The sequence below is a fragment of the Papio anubis genome, chromosome 3 (assembly GCF_008728515.1).
Source record: "Papio anubis isolate 15944 chromosome 3, Panubis1.0, whole genome shotgun sequence".
Lineage (NCBI taxonomy): Eukaryota > Metazoa > Chordata > Mammalia > Primates > Cercopithecidae > Papio > Papio anubis.
Window position 1 is genome coordinate 178903904 of NC_044978.1, and position 12064 is coordinate 178915967.

The window sequence follows — 12064 nt, forward strand, 5'->3', positions numbered from 1 at the left end:
TATGAAGTCCTGGCATAGGTGACTCATTCATCCATCCATCCATCCATTCATTCATTCAATACTCAACAGCAACACGCAGGGCTCAGCTCTTGGTGGAACAAGGACAGGCGTCCTAGAAGAGACAGCATTGAACAGCTGGCTCTTTCTCCCACCAGAGCTGTGTTTTAATGAGTTCTAGTATTTCTAGCAGTTACTGCTTTAAGTGTGTGGCTACTAGATTTTCTGGCTCATTCAGATTCATGACAATGAAATCTCTGTGGATTGTGCCTGGCACCCTTACATAATACCACTCTGTTCCCGTGAATGCTTTCCACCACGCAGTCTTCCTTATCAATAGTAATTTGCCATTTTGCAAATGTCTGCTGTGAGCTTCTATTTCTCAATATTTTTGGTGTGTTTCTTGTAAATAGCGCTTAACTGGACTTTAGTTTATGCCCCAATCTTACAGACTTTGGATGGGAAATTCAGCCCATTCACCTGTGTTATGAAGTCTGGTAGCCATGGCTTTATTTATTTTATCTCATGTTTACTGTCATTAAGCTTATTGTTCTTGCTAGTATTTACTTTTCCCCCTTAATTTTGCTTCCTTACTCTCCCTCCATCCCTCCCCCAACTTCTACCTAGTAATTCAGGAGTTCTACTCTGCTTCTTTCCCGTGAGTTGCTACTTTCCAATTCCTGAGAGTCATAATTAAACCAATCTTCCCCTGCTAATGTATTAAAAGTAAATGGTAATGAAGCCCCCCTCTCCACTACCAAAAGGCTTTCCTTCCCCACTCACCAAATCAGATCCTTTTACTTCCTCCTTCTCCCCTCAACCAAATGTGATCTTAAAATATTCTGACTTCTCCATGATAAGATTCTATTTTCTTCTTCTTTTTTTTTTTAGTTCCAGGCTAATACAACTTTCTCTTGCAGCATGTAGCTTATGTTTTAAGAATCCTTATGTGACATTGCTAGTTACAGAATCACAGGCACATGTGGATTAGCCATACTGTATATTTTGCAAGGGTCATTGCTCAACACCACTTCCTGTTCTGAGCGTTTGCTCTATCTTGAAATCTCTACTGTGATTGAACTGTCTCAGTGACGGGGGAACTCTGAATATCTTCCTCTAAAAGGGGACATGGCTGGGGTCCTTTCTCTGTCCTGCCACATTGGATATTTTCTTTCTTTTGTCCAGACAGATGAATCTTGTAGTAGCCACGGTAAGGATCCTTGATCCTATAATCAGAGTCCCTGGACATTGCTCCAAAGTCCCCTAGGAACCACTTCAACTTTCCTCCCCTTAGATGTGACCTGTTCTTTCTGGAACTCTGCAATACCCTCTCTTTTTCCTTGGCATCTGGGATTCCCAGGGACACTTTCTCCTGGCACTTTCCTAACCTCTGTTTCCCCTATAGCTCTTCCTGCAGTACCTATCCTTTGCGTAATACACCTCCTGGAACTGTCTTTCCAGTCTCTGCTTTTTGTACTGATGATTTTCAAGTGCTTTTCCTCTATATCATGCAGCATTTACTCCACATTATCTTCCAGTTTGCTCATTTGTCCTTACCTCCACTCTTCTCTTTCTGAATTTGCCTGTTGCTTTTTCAGTCTCCAGCTCCGTGGCGTATGTTCCGTGTTGCTGTGTTCTGATGGAGACTCCCTAAGCTGTCTTGCAGATTTTTGTTGCACTTTCTCTCTTCCCTTAGACCTCCACAGGAGGAACTCTTCAATCTATCCTCTTCTCTCTGCTTAAGGAGTCCCTGCAAAGGGTTTGTGAAGTGCGTCAGCCTCTCTGTAATTGTGTGTTCACATTAATATTTATTATTTTCTTAAATGTGCATCAGTCTCAAAATGTCAACAGTAATCATCTTTGAGTGATTTTTTTCTCCTTTCTACTTTTAGTAATTCTCCAAATTTTCTACAGTTAGTGTATGATAAGGTGGAAAGACATCTTCAAGACTTTGGGCAAATAACTATGTCTGAGCCTCAATTTTCACATCAATAAAAATGGGCCCAATGCCACCTGCCTCCTTGGGTTACCAGGGGGGCCCATGAAAGTTGTGAAAGCCCCTAAGCCAACCTGGACAGAGCAGGCGAGGCTCACGGCAGGTTTCCTCCTTCCTCTGCGAGCCTCACAGTGTCACAGGTGAACATTGGGGATCGAGGGTGGGCAGTGGGGGCAGCTGGAGAATCAAATGAAGTGACTGACATGAACTATGCCGCTTTGACAAAAGTCCTGCAAAGTAGTGTGTTCAGAACTCATCTCCAAAGCCATCTGGAATATCTGCTCCCAACATGTTGGTAAGTACTATCTCCAACAGTCACTCCGAGCCGCAGTTTCTGCTGTGATAACTAGGACAGGTATCTCAAGTTGGCTGTGGGGACCAGAGACAGAGCAGGCAGGGTCTCACATGCCCGAGGGCCTCTCATCTCCAAACCACGCCTCCCAGACAGGAACCAAAGGAGAGGGTCTCCAAACTGCCGGAGCCTTGCTCACTCCCTGGGCTAACACACACTTTAAAGGAATCCCACAGTCACCGTGTGAAAAGCTTGCTACATTGCATTTGATTCTGTACACTGAAAGCGGCACTTGGCTGCAGACACACGTTTCAAACAGGCCCCATTTTTCCATCTCTGCTGCTGTTATTAGGGAAGCCCTTAGACGCTCTTGCAGCGCCGGAATAGGCGCTCAAGACGTGTGTTAATATTGCAACAGCAAACGTAATGAATCTGCAGTTGGGGCCGCTGAGCCCGGAGTGGTGGATGAAAGGTGGCCGGAGCCGCCTCCACGGGTCCAAACCACCTGTTACAGGAGACGGCAAGCGGCCTCTCTAAGCAACTGGACGTTCTGTGGCCGGGGCGGGGCCGGGGCCCGAGTCCGCTCGGAAACTTTCGCTGTGGGCGAGCCAGACCCGCCCTCTGGCCCCTCGGGCCCAACCGCGCAGGGGGAGTGCCGGGCAGCAGCTAGGCGAGGCGCACTCTGATTGGCGGAGTTGTGGTGTGATTGGCGGTTGCACCGGCCACTCAGCAGGCCGAGCTGGCGCCGCATCCGGGGGACCGCGTCTGGAGTGGAGGGCGGCCGAAGGCCCCGCCCCTTCCCCGCCCCCTCGTGCCGAGGGCAGCGCTAGCCGGCTATTCAGCAGCCAGTGCAGTTTGCTCCGCCGCGGCAGTCGCTCTGCCGATTTTGCTGTGTTCTGCTGCTCCCGAACAACTTTACTGCCGGCCCAGAGACCCCAGGGCGTCGCGGCGCCGCGTGCGGCCCACTCACGGGCCGGTGAGTACTTCGGGGCTGGGGCCGTGGCGCGGTGGCGCGCAGGAGGCGGGCAAGAGCCCTGAGGCACTGCCCGCTTCGGGCCTCAGTTTCCCCTTACGAGCTGATGAGTGGCTGGTCCCAAAGTCCCGGCAAGGTCCCCGAAGTTGGAGGGCCGCGGATCCCGCCGGCTCTGCAACGCGCAAGGCGACCCCTGTCCCGGGCCCGAACGGGTTACTCGGGGGGCGCGCCCCGGGCCCCCGCGCGCTGTCGCCTGGAACCCCGCGGCGGGCGGGACAGCAGGCCCGAGAGGCGGAGCAGCCGGTGAGCAGGCCCCCTCCCCGCGCCCCGCGCCATCCTCCCCGCCCCCGAGTTGCCCCGTCATGCCCCTCCCCCGCGGTCCCGGGTCCCACGGCCGCCCTCGGTGCCCGCCCGGTCGCTAGAACGCGCCTGGACCCCCGTGAGGTGTTGTGGGGGGAAGGGGAGTTCAGTCCCCCAGGGGGACCCGCCCGCCCGAGGGGCAGCTTGGGGGTCACTCTGAATCCCCACAGCCCACTTAGGAGCACCGTGGCAGTTCCTCTCCCTCTCCGGGTCCCTCGGTAGAGAGTTGAGGGTGTTCAGTGGCGGCCCCTGGACCCTGCCTCGTATGAACTCCACCCTCTGGATCATTAGTTTTTTTATTTGATCAACGAAAACTTTGTGGAGAATCCTGCCCAACTCTTTTGGATGTGATGGCGCCCTGGCCTCTCACCCACTTAGTAGTTGATGTTATGAATTCCAAGGAAGTCGCATTTTGTGCAAACCCCCCCCTCCACCCAGATTTAACCCTCTCAATAGCCTTAGGTGGAGAAGTTATAGTCCCCATTTGGCACCCCAGGAAGCTGAGGCTCAGCAGGGTTTGGTGCCAGCCCAGGACCATGAAACTGATCAGGGCAGAGCCTGGTGTGAGGCCTCTGCCCCATCTCTCCAGAAGCAGCCCGGCCTCTCCTCACCTTGGACGATGACCCCTGGCATTTGGCCCAGGGCTTTGCAGTTTGTAAAGGGCCTTCTCTTCTGCCAGCATCCATCACTCAAGGAGCTGTGCCCTGGGTACCCCGTGTGCTGGCTGCGCATTCTCTGCAGCAGGGTAGGGAGACCACAAGAAGCTCAGAGGCCACCTTTGCCACTGTCCCCACCTGTTTACTTCTGTCTCGAACGGTCTCTGGTTCCCACGGAGGCTCCGTTGTATTCAACCTCTTTCCCTGCCTGCTCCTTTGTCCTCCTCCCTTCGCAGACACAGGGAAAGTTTGCTGGGAGACCCCATCTCACCTTCTTCCCCAGGATGGAAGAGCATGGAGGGTGTCTCTGACTTAGGCCTGCCCTGCCCATCCCAGACCAGGGCTGGACAGGCTTCTGGGGCTGGTCACAGAGACCCCAGCTCAGTCTCAACCCCCAGCGATGTCTGCACTGCCAGACCCCAAACACTCATTCATGACGGTGGCAGTAAGAATCATAATAGGTCAGGAGCTTTATGCCTACATGCTCCCCTCCCCTCCCACGGCCCTACCTCCAGAAGTGGTACCACTGCAGCCAGCCAGCCCCAGCCGCAAACCAGACCACTGCCTGTGCCCTTCATTCCTCACTCCCAGTTGGTTCTCTCTTGTCTCTCCTGGCTCCTGAGCCTCACTCGGATGCCTGCCCTGGTTCAGGACCCTCGCCTCTCCCTGGATGGCCCCCAGGCTCCTCCCTGGTCCCAATCCAGGCCTGGCTCCACACAGCCCTGCTGGTTCTTCAGCTGCCACTTCCCTCTGGGCTATCGGGTCAAGTCTGCCTCCTGAGCCAGCATTCCTTCGGGCCCTCAGGGACCTGCCTCGCTGCTCACTCAGCCTCTCCCTCCTGTGTCCTCTCCCCAGCAGTCACTTCCCAGCCACCTGCATGTTCCTGGCCACAAGGCCGGCTCACTGTCCCTCTGCTGCCTCCACTCCTGGGCACACCCCCTGCTGGAATGCCCAGCCACCTCCCACTTTGCCTGGCTCCTGCCTGCTTGTTCAGAAGGCTCAGCTGAGGCCTCCTGCAGGATTTCTGGCCTGCCTCTTCCCACAGTGGAGTGAGGGCCCCTTTCTGTGCCGTCTTTGTGGGTATCTGTTTAGGTGTTACCCTTCCCATCTAGATGAAGCTGTTCCAATGCTGGCCCTGGACGAGACTTCTCTAGGTCAGGGGGGCCAAGCACAGTGCCTGGCACAAGATGGACCTACCCTCAGTCCACACCTGCTGCCCATCCAGGCCAGGCCTGGAGCCGGTGCCAGGTGTGTGGTGGGGGATTGGCCACTATGGCTGTCATGATTGCTGCTTGGGCAGTCCCAATTCAAATCCCTCTGTGTTCTGTCAGTGTGCCACATTGGATAGAGCTGGAATGTTCCTTGGTTTGGCCCTTAATACTCTGAGCAAAAATAGGTACCTGGGATCCATCAAGGGCTTTGTGCCCTTGTCTTGAGGAGCAGCACTGTGCCAGGGGCCTGGGTCAGGCCATGCCAGAGCAGACATCCCAGGGCCGGGACCTCCTGGGCCTGCTCCCTTAGGGCTTGGTCACAGATGGGTTTTAAAAGAACATTTGCTTTAATTTCAAAAACATTACACACTCATTATAGAAAACTAGGGAAATATGTTTAAAAGAAGAATAAAATGAAACCATGCATAATCTTTACCCAGAGATAGCAAGTATCTTTTTTAGGGGGCATTTTCTTCCATTTTTTTTGCAGATACATTTTGTTTTCATCCGAAACAGACTCTTGCTAATATCTTCTCTGGCTAATGCTTTAAATCCTGCCTTAACAGTGTTATGGCGACCTTTTCCTTGTCTCGAAATGTTCATGTACGAGGTCACATTTACCAGCTGCACAGCACAGCATTGCACCGTATGGAGGAGTGTAGATTTTATAACTAGCCCCTTTCTGGACAGTGCTGAAAGTGCCACGTGACAGACATTGTGTGTGACCCCCGAGGGCATCTCCAGTGGCTCCCCTGGACTGGCATCCTGGAGGCGGAAGCACTGATCAGAGAGAGCGTGAATATCACCTCGGCTTCCCACGGGGGCTGTTTCTGAGGCGCTGGCTTGGGAGGTGGGGTTGCCCCCGCAGAGAGAACAGAATGGGGGTGGCCTGGGTGAGGGCCAGAGCCTTTAGGGCAGAAGGCCACATGTGGTCATTCTGCTGTGGGTCTGAGTGGATGCATGATCCCTGCAGCCCTCTCCGGGTGGCGGCCTCTCCGCTGAACTCCTTATGTTTGGATGGGATAAAAATACACCTCAGTGCTCATGGGGAAAGAATGCTAGCAACTTTGCTTTTGTGGATCTTACACAGTGACGGCTTCTAAGCCATTACTGTGGTCACCAGTGGGGAGTTGAGGCTGAGCACCCCACCGTGCAGGTAGGGATCTGGGGGTACAGAGTAGATGTAGCTGGGGACGCCTGGATGCTGGGATCTGGGGGAGGGACTTGCTAAGGTCCCACAGCATTATTGTCTGGATGGTGCTCCTGCCCTAGGCCAGGCTACTTCAGGCTTCTGCCCACATACATTAAGTGCTTAACATATGCCAGGCAAGGCAGCAGGTCTTCTGAGTGGATAAGCCGCAGCCCCTGCCCTCAGGGCTCACAGCGGCTGTCACACTCAGGAAGACTCAGGGAGGGACCAGACAGCAGGTCCTTCCACCGGGAGATCTTTTCTGATCTTCATTGTCCCTGGGACCAACCATGATCGGGTTTGCTGGTTTTGAAATAACAAGCCCTTTGATCCAAACCAGACTTGGCCAACCCTCAGGGAACCTGAAAATTAATCCCCCTGTATTCATCCATTCTTACTAACCAGAGATTTTACTTTAAACTGTTTTTTTTTTTTTTTTAACTGCAGTGTGACATGGTACATAGGCTAGCTAGAATCTGTTTTCCTGAAATTCCTTTTACGAAGTGTTTTCCAACTGAACATGCCTTTGTTTAGCACCTGGGTGTCATGGCTTAGGGTTTTTTTAAATGCCCAATAGTTTGCTTTCTCTTCCATCATACGCATCATCCCCATAGCACCCCTATGTGGGAGGTGCTATCCCCGTTTTACATGTAGAGAAACAGACACGGTGAGGTCCTGTGGCCCCTAGTAAGGGTAACCGACCCCACGCCGTGTTGCTTCCGGCTGTAACTTCTAGCAGAGGGAGGGCTCTGATGGAGAGGTGATCACCTGAGTGCTGTATGTTTACCTGAGCAGGTGAGGAAGACAAGGACTCAGAAGAGACATAGCTTGGAAGCTCCCACAAAGGAGGTGTCGCTGGAGCTCTTGACTTGAAGGGTGCTTAGGGTCTAGGCTGGGGGAGGGGTAGGAAGGCACTCCAGGAAGAGGGCCCTGCGGAGAGGGAAGTGTGGAGGTCAGTGTTTGTGCGCTGATGTTGAGGGGTAGCCAGCGTTTTGCGGTGATTGGGCCCAAGGAGAGAGGATGCAGTGGCAGTTGGATTTCAGAGTCATCGTTTTCAGAAATGAGCTTGCAGAAGCGTTAGAATTGGGCAGGTCTGGATTTGATTTTCAGCTCTGGTACCTGCAGCTGTTTGACCTTGAGCAGGTCCCTCCGCTCCCTGCACCTGGGTTCCTGTCTGAAGTGGGATGAGGTTGAAGGATAAAACATTTCCCCATCTATAACTCTGGGATGACAATAGGATCTACCTTCCAGGTCCATGCGAGGAACTCATGAGAAAAGACAAGTACCGAGAACAGAGCCATTGGTCTTAATGGCAGAGATGCCCTGGCGTAGGTCAGCCCTCAGTAAAGGTGCCCTCCCTCTCTGAGAAAGTGGCACCTGACTTGGGGGCAGTGGGAACCATGGGAGAGAAGGTAGACATGGCCATGTGTCATTTGAAGACCTGACTTTTCACCGTCTCAGGTGGTCCAGTGGCCTGCAGGACCGTGGTTCTGTTTGTCCACAGCGTGTGGGTTCCACTTGCAATCCTGTATTTCTCTGCCACAGCTGACTAAGGGGGCACTTAGGTCTGCACGTGCAGTTAAATGACTGCTTTTGTGGAAGGTGCCAGTTCCCGGGAGCTTGGAACTTGGAAACAGGATAGAGCAGGCTCCCAAGCTTGACCATGCATGGTTTGCACCTGGGGGATGTTTTAAGCTGAGGGCTCAGTCCCTGTAAGGGAGGACCGTGTGGACTGAAATATGCAGAGTTCTTGAACGGCACGGATCTGATCTTTAGGACCCATTTGCAGCTGGGAATGGAGCAGAAATTGTTGTGTATGGGAGCCTGGGGCCACTCCTGACTCTTCCAGTCATGGCTGCCCCTAAAAGTGACCTCTGGGCACCTCCTGGAACCCGGCTCCGTGCCAAGCACTGGGTGTTCAGAGGTGGCCGGGGGACTCCCTCGTGCCACCCATGGTGACTGGTCTCACTGGTCCTCACAGTTGCTCTGTCTCCATTTTCAGATGAGGAGGCTGAAGTGCAGGGAGGGATGTGGGCTGCTCAGGACCACACAGCTGGTGGGCACAGAGCCAGGAGCACAGCGCCGCGGCAGCTTGGGGCTGGGAGCGAGATTCTCTGCTTACCAGCCTCTCCCTGCTCTGCCCCTCAGAGGATGGCTGTGGCCCTGAGCTTGGGAGGGTCATTTGGGAATCTGAGGAAGAGTTTCCACTGCCTCACATGGCAGGTACAAGGTCCAACAGCATCAGGGGTTTGCATCCCACCCCTAACGCCTCTCACCCAGGGCCCCATCCGGGTCCCGGGGCTCAGGATCCTGCAACGCTTTCAGCTCTGTGTCTGTGGCCAGTGGTTGTCCTTCGTTACAGGGATGGTGGTGTTTTTCCATGTTGCTAAGCAGCGTGTGAGGGCCTCTGTTGAATAAAATAAAGCCCTTGCTCCGGCGTGACACGGGTCACAGGATCTCTGTGCACTCTAGTCTCTTCTGATGCCCCCACCGCACTGTTTGCCTAGTTTGCTTTTTACTACGTGTGTTGATTTCTGGGGCATCAGTCCTGTGACTTCGGTGCCATGGCTTGGGCCTGGGGTGGGGGCTGTGGAGCGGCAGAGCTGGGTATGAATCCCGGCTCCACCAGCTTGGCTCCCCCTCTTCTCTCCCCTGCGCTCTTCTCCCCTCCCCAGCCCTCTTCTCCCCTCCCCAGCTCCCTTGTCCTCTCATATTTACTTAACTTTACTCAGTACCAGCGTCGTAGTTTCCTAGGGCTTCCGTAAGAAACTACTGGAAACTTGGTGGCTTAAAACAACAGAGGTTTGTTCTGTGATGGTTCTGGAGGCAGAAGTCTGAAGTCAAAGTGTGAGCAGGGTGGGTCCCTCCCGGAGGCTCTGAGGGAGGCTCAGTTCCTCGCCTCTGTCCAGCTTCTGGCAGTGGCCAGTGGTCCTCCTGCTCCTTGCCCGCTGTCACCCATCTACACATGGCTCTGTTACCCTCCTCTTCCTATAGGCCATCAACTATTGGAGCCAGGGCTTCCCTACTCCAGGCTGATCTCATTTTAAGATCCTTAAGTACGTCTTCAAAGACCTGTTTTTCCAAATAAGTGCATGTTCACAGACATTGGTGGACACATGATGTGGGGCCCAATTCAGCCCCCTGCAGCCGGGCTCCACATGGGTGGTGTCTGGGTGTTGCTCTCGTCATCCCCATTTCTTGAATGAGGGAAGGTCAGGGTTGTGTGGCTCATGCCCGGTGAGGCAAGGACTCCAGGCCTCGGCGCTTGCCGGTCTGGGATTGTAAGTGCCGTGCCGTCTGTAGAGTCACATGGGTGAGTGTCCTCCTGCGGTTTCCACCCTGGAAGCAGGGCTGGCCCATGGGGGCTGTGCTGAGTGTTCGCGAGATGCTGTATGGAGTGTCTGGCAGCTCCCGACTGCCTCCCTCTGCTTTTCCATCTCCAGCAGACACTAAGTGCCCGAGCGGGCTCTGCCGGTGCTGGGTGGGCCTGACCCTGACTTTTCTTCAGGCAGGATGGACTCCGACACTGCTCCGCTGGGCCCCTCCTGCCCACAGCCCCCACCAGCACCGCAGCCCCAGGCGCGTTCCCGACTCAATGCCACAGCCTCGTTGGAGCAGGAGAGGAGTGAAAGGCCCCGAGCCACCGGACCCCAGGCTGGCCCTGGCCCTGGTGTTAGAGACGCAGCAGCCCCCGCTGAGCCCCACGCCCAGCACACCAGGAGCCGGGAGAGAGCAGACGGCACCGGTAAGGGGGCAGGCCGGGAAGCCCAGGCTGGGGCTGTTCAGGGATAGCTGGGTGGGAATGGGGTCCAGCCACCCCTGGAAGGTCCCCCCTCCAGGTCCCCTGCAATTCAGCATTGTGCAGCTCCCATGCTGTGCACAGGCATCCGTCCGCTGGGGCCACCCACCTCCTCGAGCCTTGCACCTGTCACCTCTGTGGCACCCACTCGAGGTGGTGCTGGTGCCCCCACCCCTCTGCAGTCCTTCTCTTCCCAGGGCCTCTGCAGCACTTCACAGCTTCCGTTTGCAACAGCATCCAAACGTGTGGAGTAAATTCACGGGCCCTCTGTAACCAACTAGGGTGGCAGGCCAGAGGTGACAGCCACACTGTCGGGAGTGAGGCCACATGCGGGCGAAGCCCTTGGTGCTGAGTTTCTCCTCCTGAGGGAGACTTGTAAGGGACGGGCATCCCTTCACCTCCATCCTGAGGTGGGATGCTGGGGCCCTGGGTGTTCACAAGCAGAGATAAGGCCCTTGGTGTTCACAGGCAGAGCTGACCGAGGCCCTGGGTGTTCACAGGCAGAGCTGACCGAGGCCCTGAATTGTTCTGAGCCAGAGCTGACCGAGGCCTAAGGTGTTCTGGTAGGCTGAGGCCCTGGGTGTTCACAGGCAGAGCTGACCGAGGCCTGGGTGTTCACAGGCAGAGCTGACCAGGCCCTGGGTGTTCACAGGCAGAGCTGACTGAGGCCCTGGGTGTTCACAGGCAGAGCTGACAGGCTTATTGGTTCACAGGTGGCGGTGTGAGGGTGGTGGGTTGTAAGCCAGAGGAGTCTGGCCCCTGGGCACCTTCTCCAGCTCACTCAGGCCTCGGTCAGCCTCCACTTTTGCTAGAGAGGCCACTGCCAGGGGGGCTTAGTCCCAGCTCATCACTGCCCCTTCTGCCCATGCAGAAGCCCCAGATCCATGGTGAGTTCCTGCTGTGTACACCAGCCTTGTCCATGTGCCAGAGCAGGACTCCTCATGGCCATCCTGAGAGGGAAAACTCAGGCACTAAGTCTAGGTGACTTGCCAAGTGACCCAGCGGGTGAGAGACGAGGCGCTCGAGTGGCCCAGGTTTCCTTCTTGTTCCAGTCACCTCACTGGCAGGGCCGTGGGGCCTCCCTGCTGTGGTCGCAGTGCACTGAGACTCCCATGTACCGCTCTTGCTGGACGCACCCTCAGAATCTCACCACAGCCCTGGGTCCTGTTTGTCTTTGCATCTCCTTAAAAGATCACTGTGCCCCTCCGCTTCGTTTTGGAGGCCTCTGGGTGGACAAGGGCCTGACCCCGGGATTTGGGCCCAGCCTCATGGCTTCGGGGGAACAGAGACCAGGGCTGGGAAGCTTGGTTTCAATCTGGGTAATAAGAACAGCCTGCAAGGGACAGAGTCCAAGACTGTGTGTGTTTCAGATAAGAAGAGTCAGGAAGCAGCTGTGGTTTGTTTGGCTTCTGTCTCCAGTGTGGGGGTGGTGAAGAGCAAGCCCTGGGCGCTGCCTGAGAGCCCAGACCCCAACACTGGACCTGTAGCTGGGGGCAGTGGGAGTCCCGTCTCCCAGTCACTGGTCACTGATGTGGCCACAGCAGGCCTGGCCCTGCATGCCCAATGGCCACAGGGAGGGCAGTGCCCAGCG

At 55.2% G+C, this 12064-nt stretch overlaps 1 protein-coding gene across 1 annotated transcript in view; it reads left to right on the forward strand.

Annotated features, from left to right (window-relative positions):
* Positions 1-2557: 2557 nt before the first annotated feature.
* Positions 2558-12064, forward strand: part of WFS1 (wolframin ER transmembrane glycoprotein) — a 34484-nt gene continuing 24977 nt past the window's right edge. The window contains 2 exon segments of the mRNA XM_009206495.3: positions 2558-3261; positions 10187-10419. Of these exon segments, the coding sequence (XP_009204759.2) occupies positions 10188-10419 (232 nt within the window). The 5' untranslated portion in view covers positions 2558-3261; position 10187.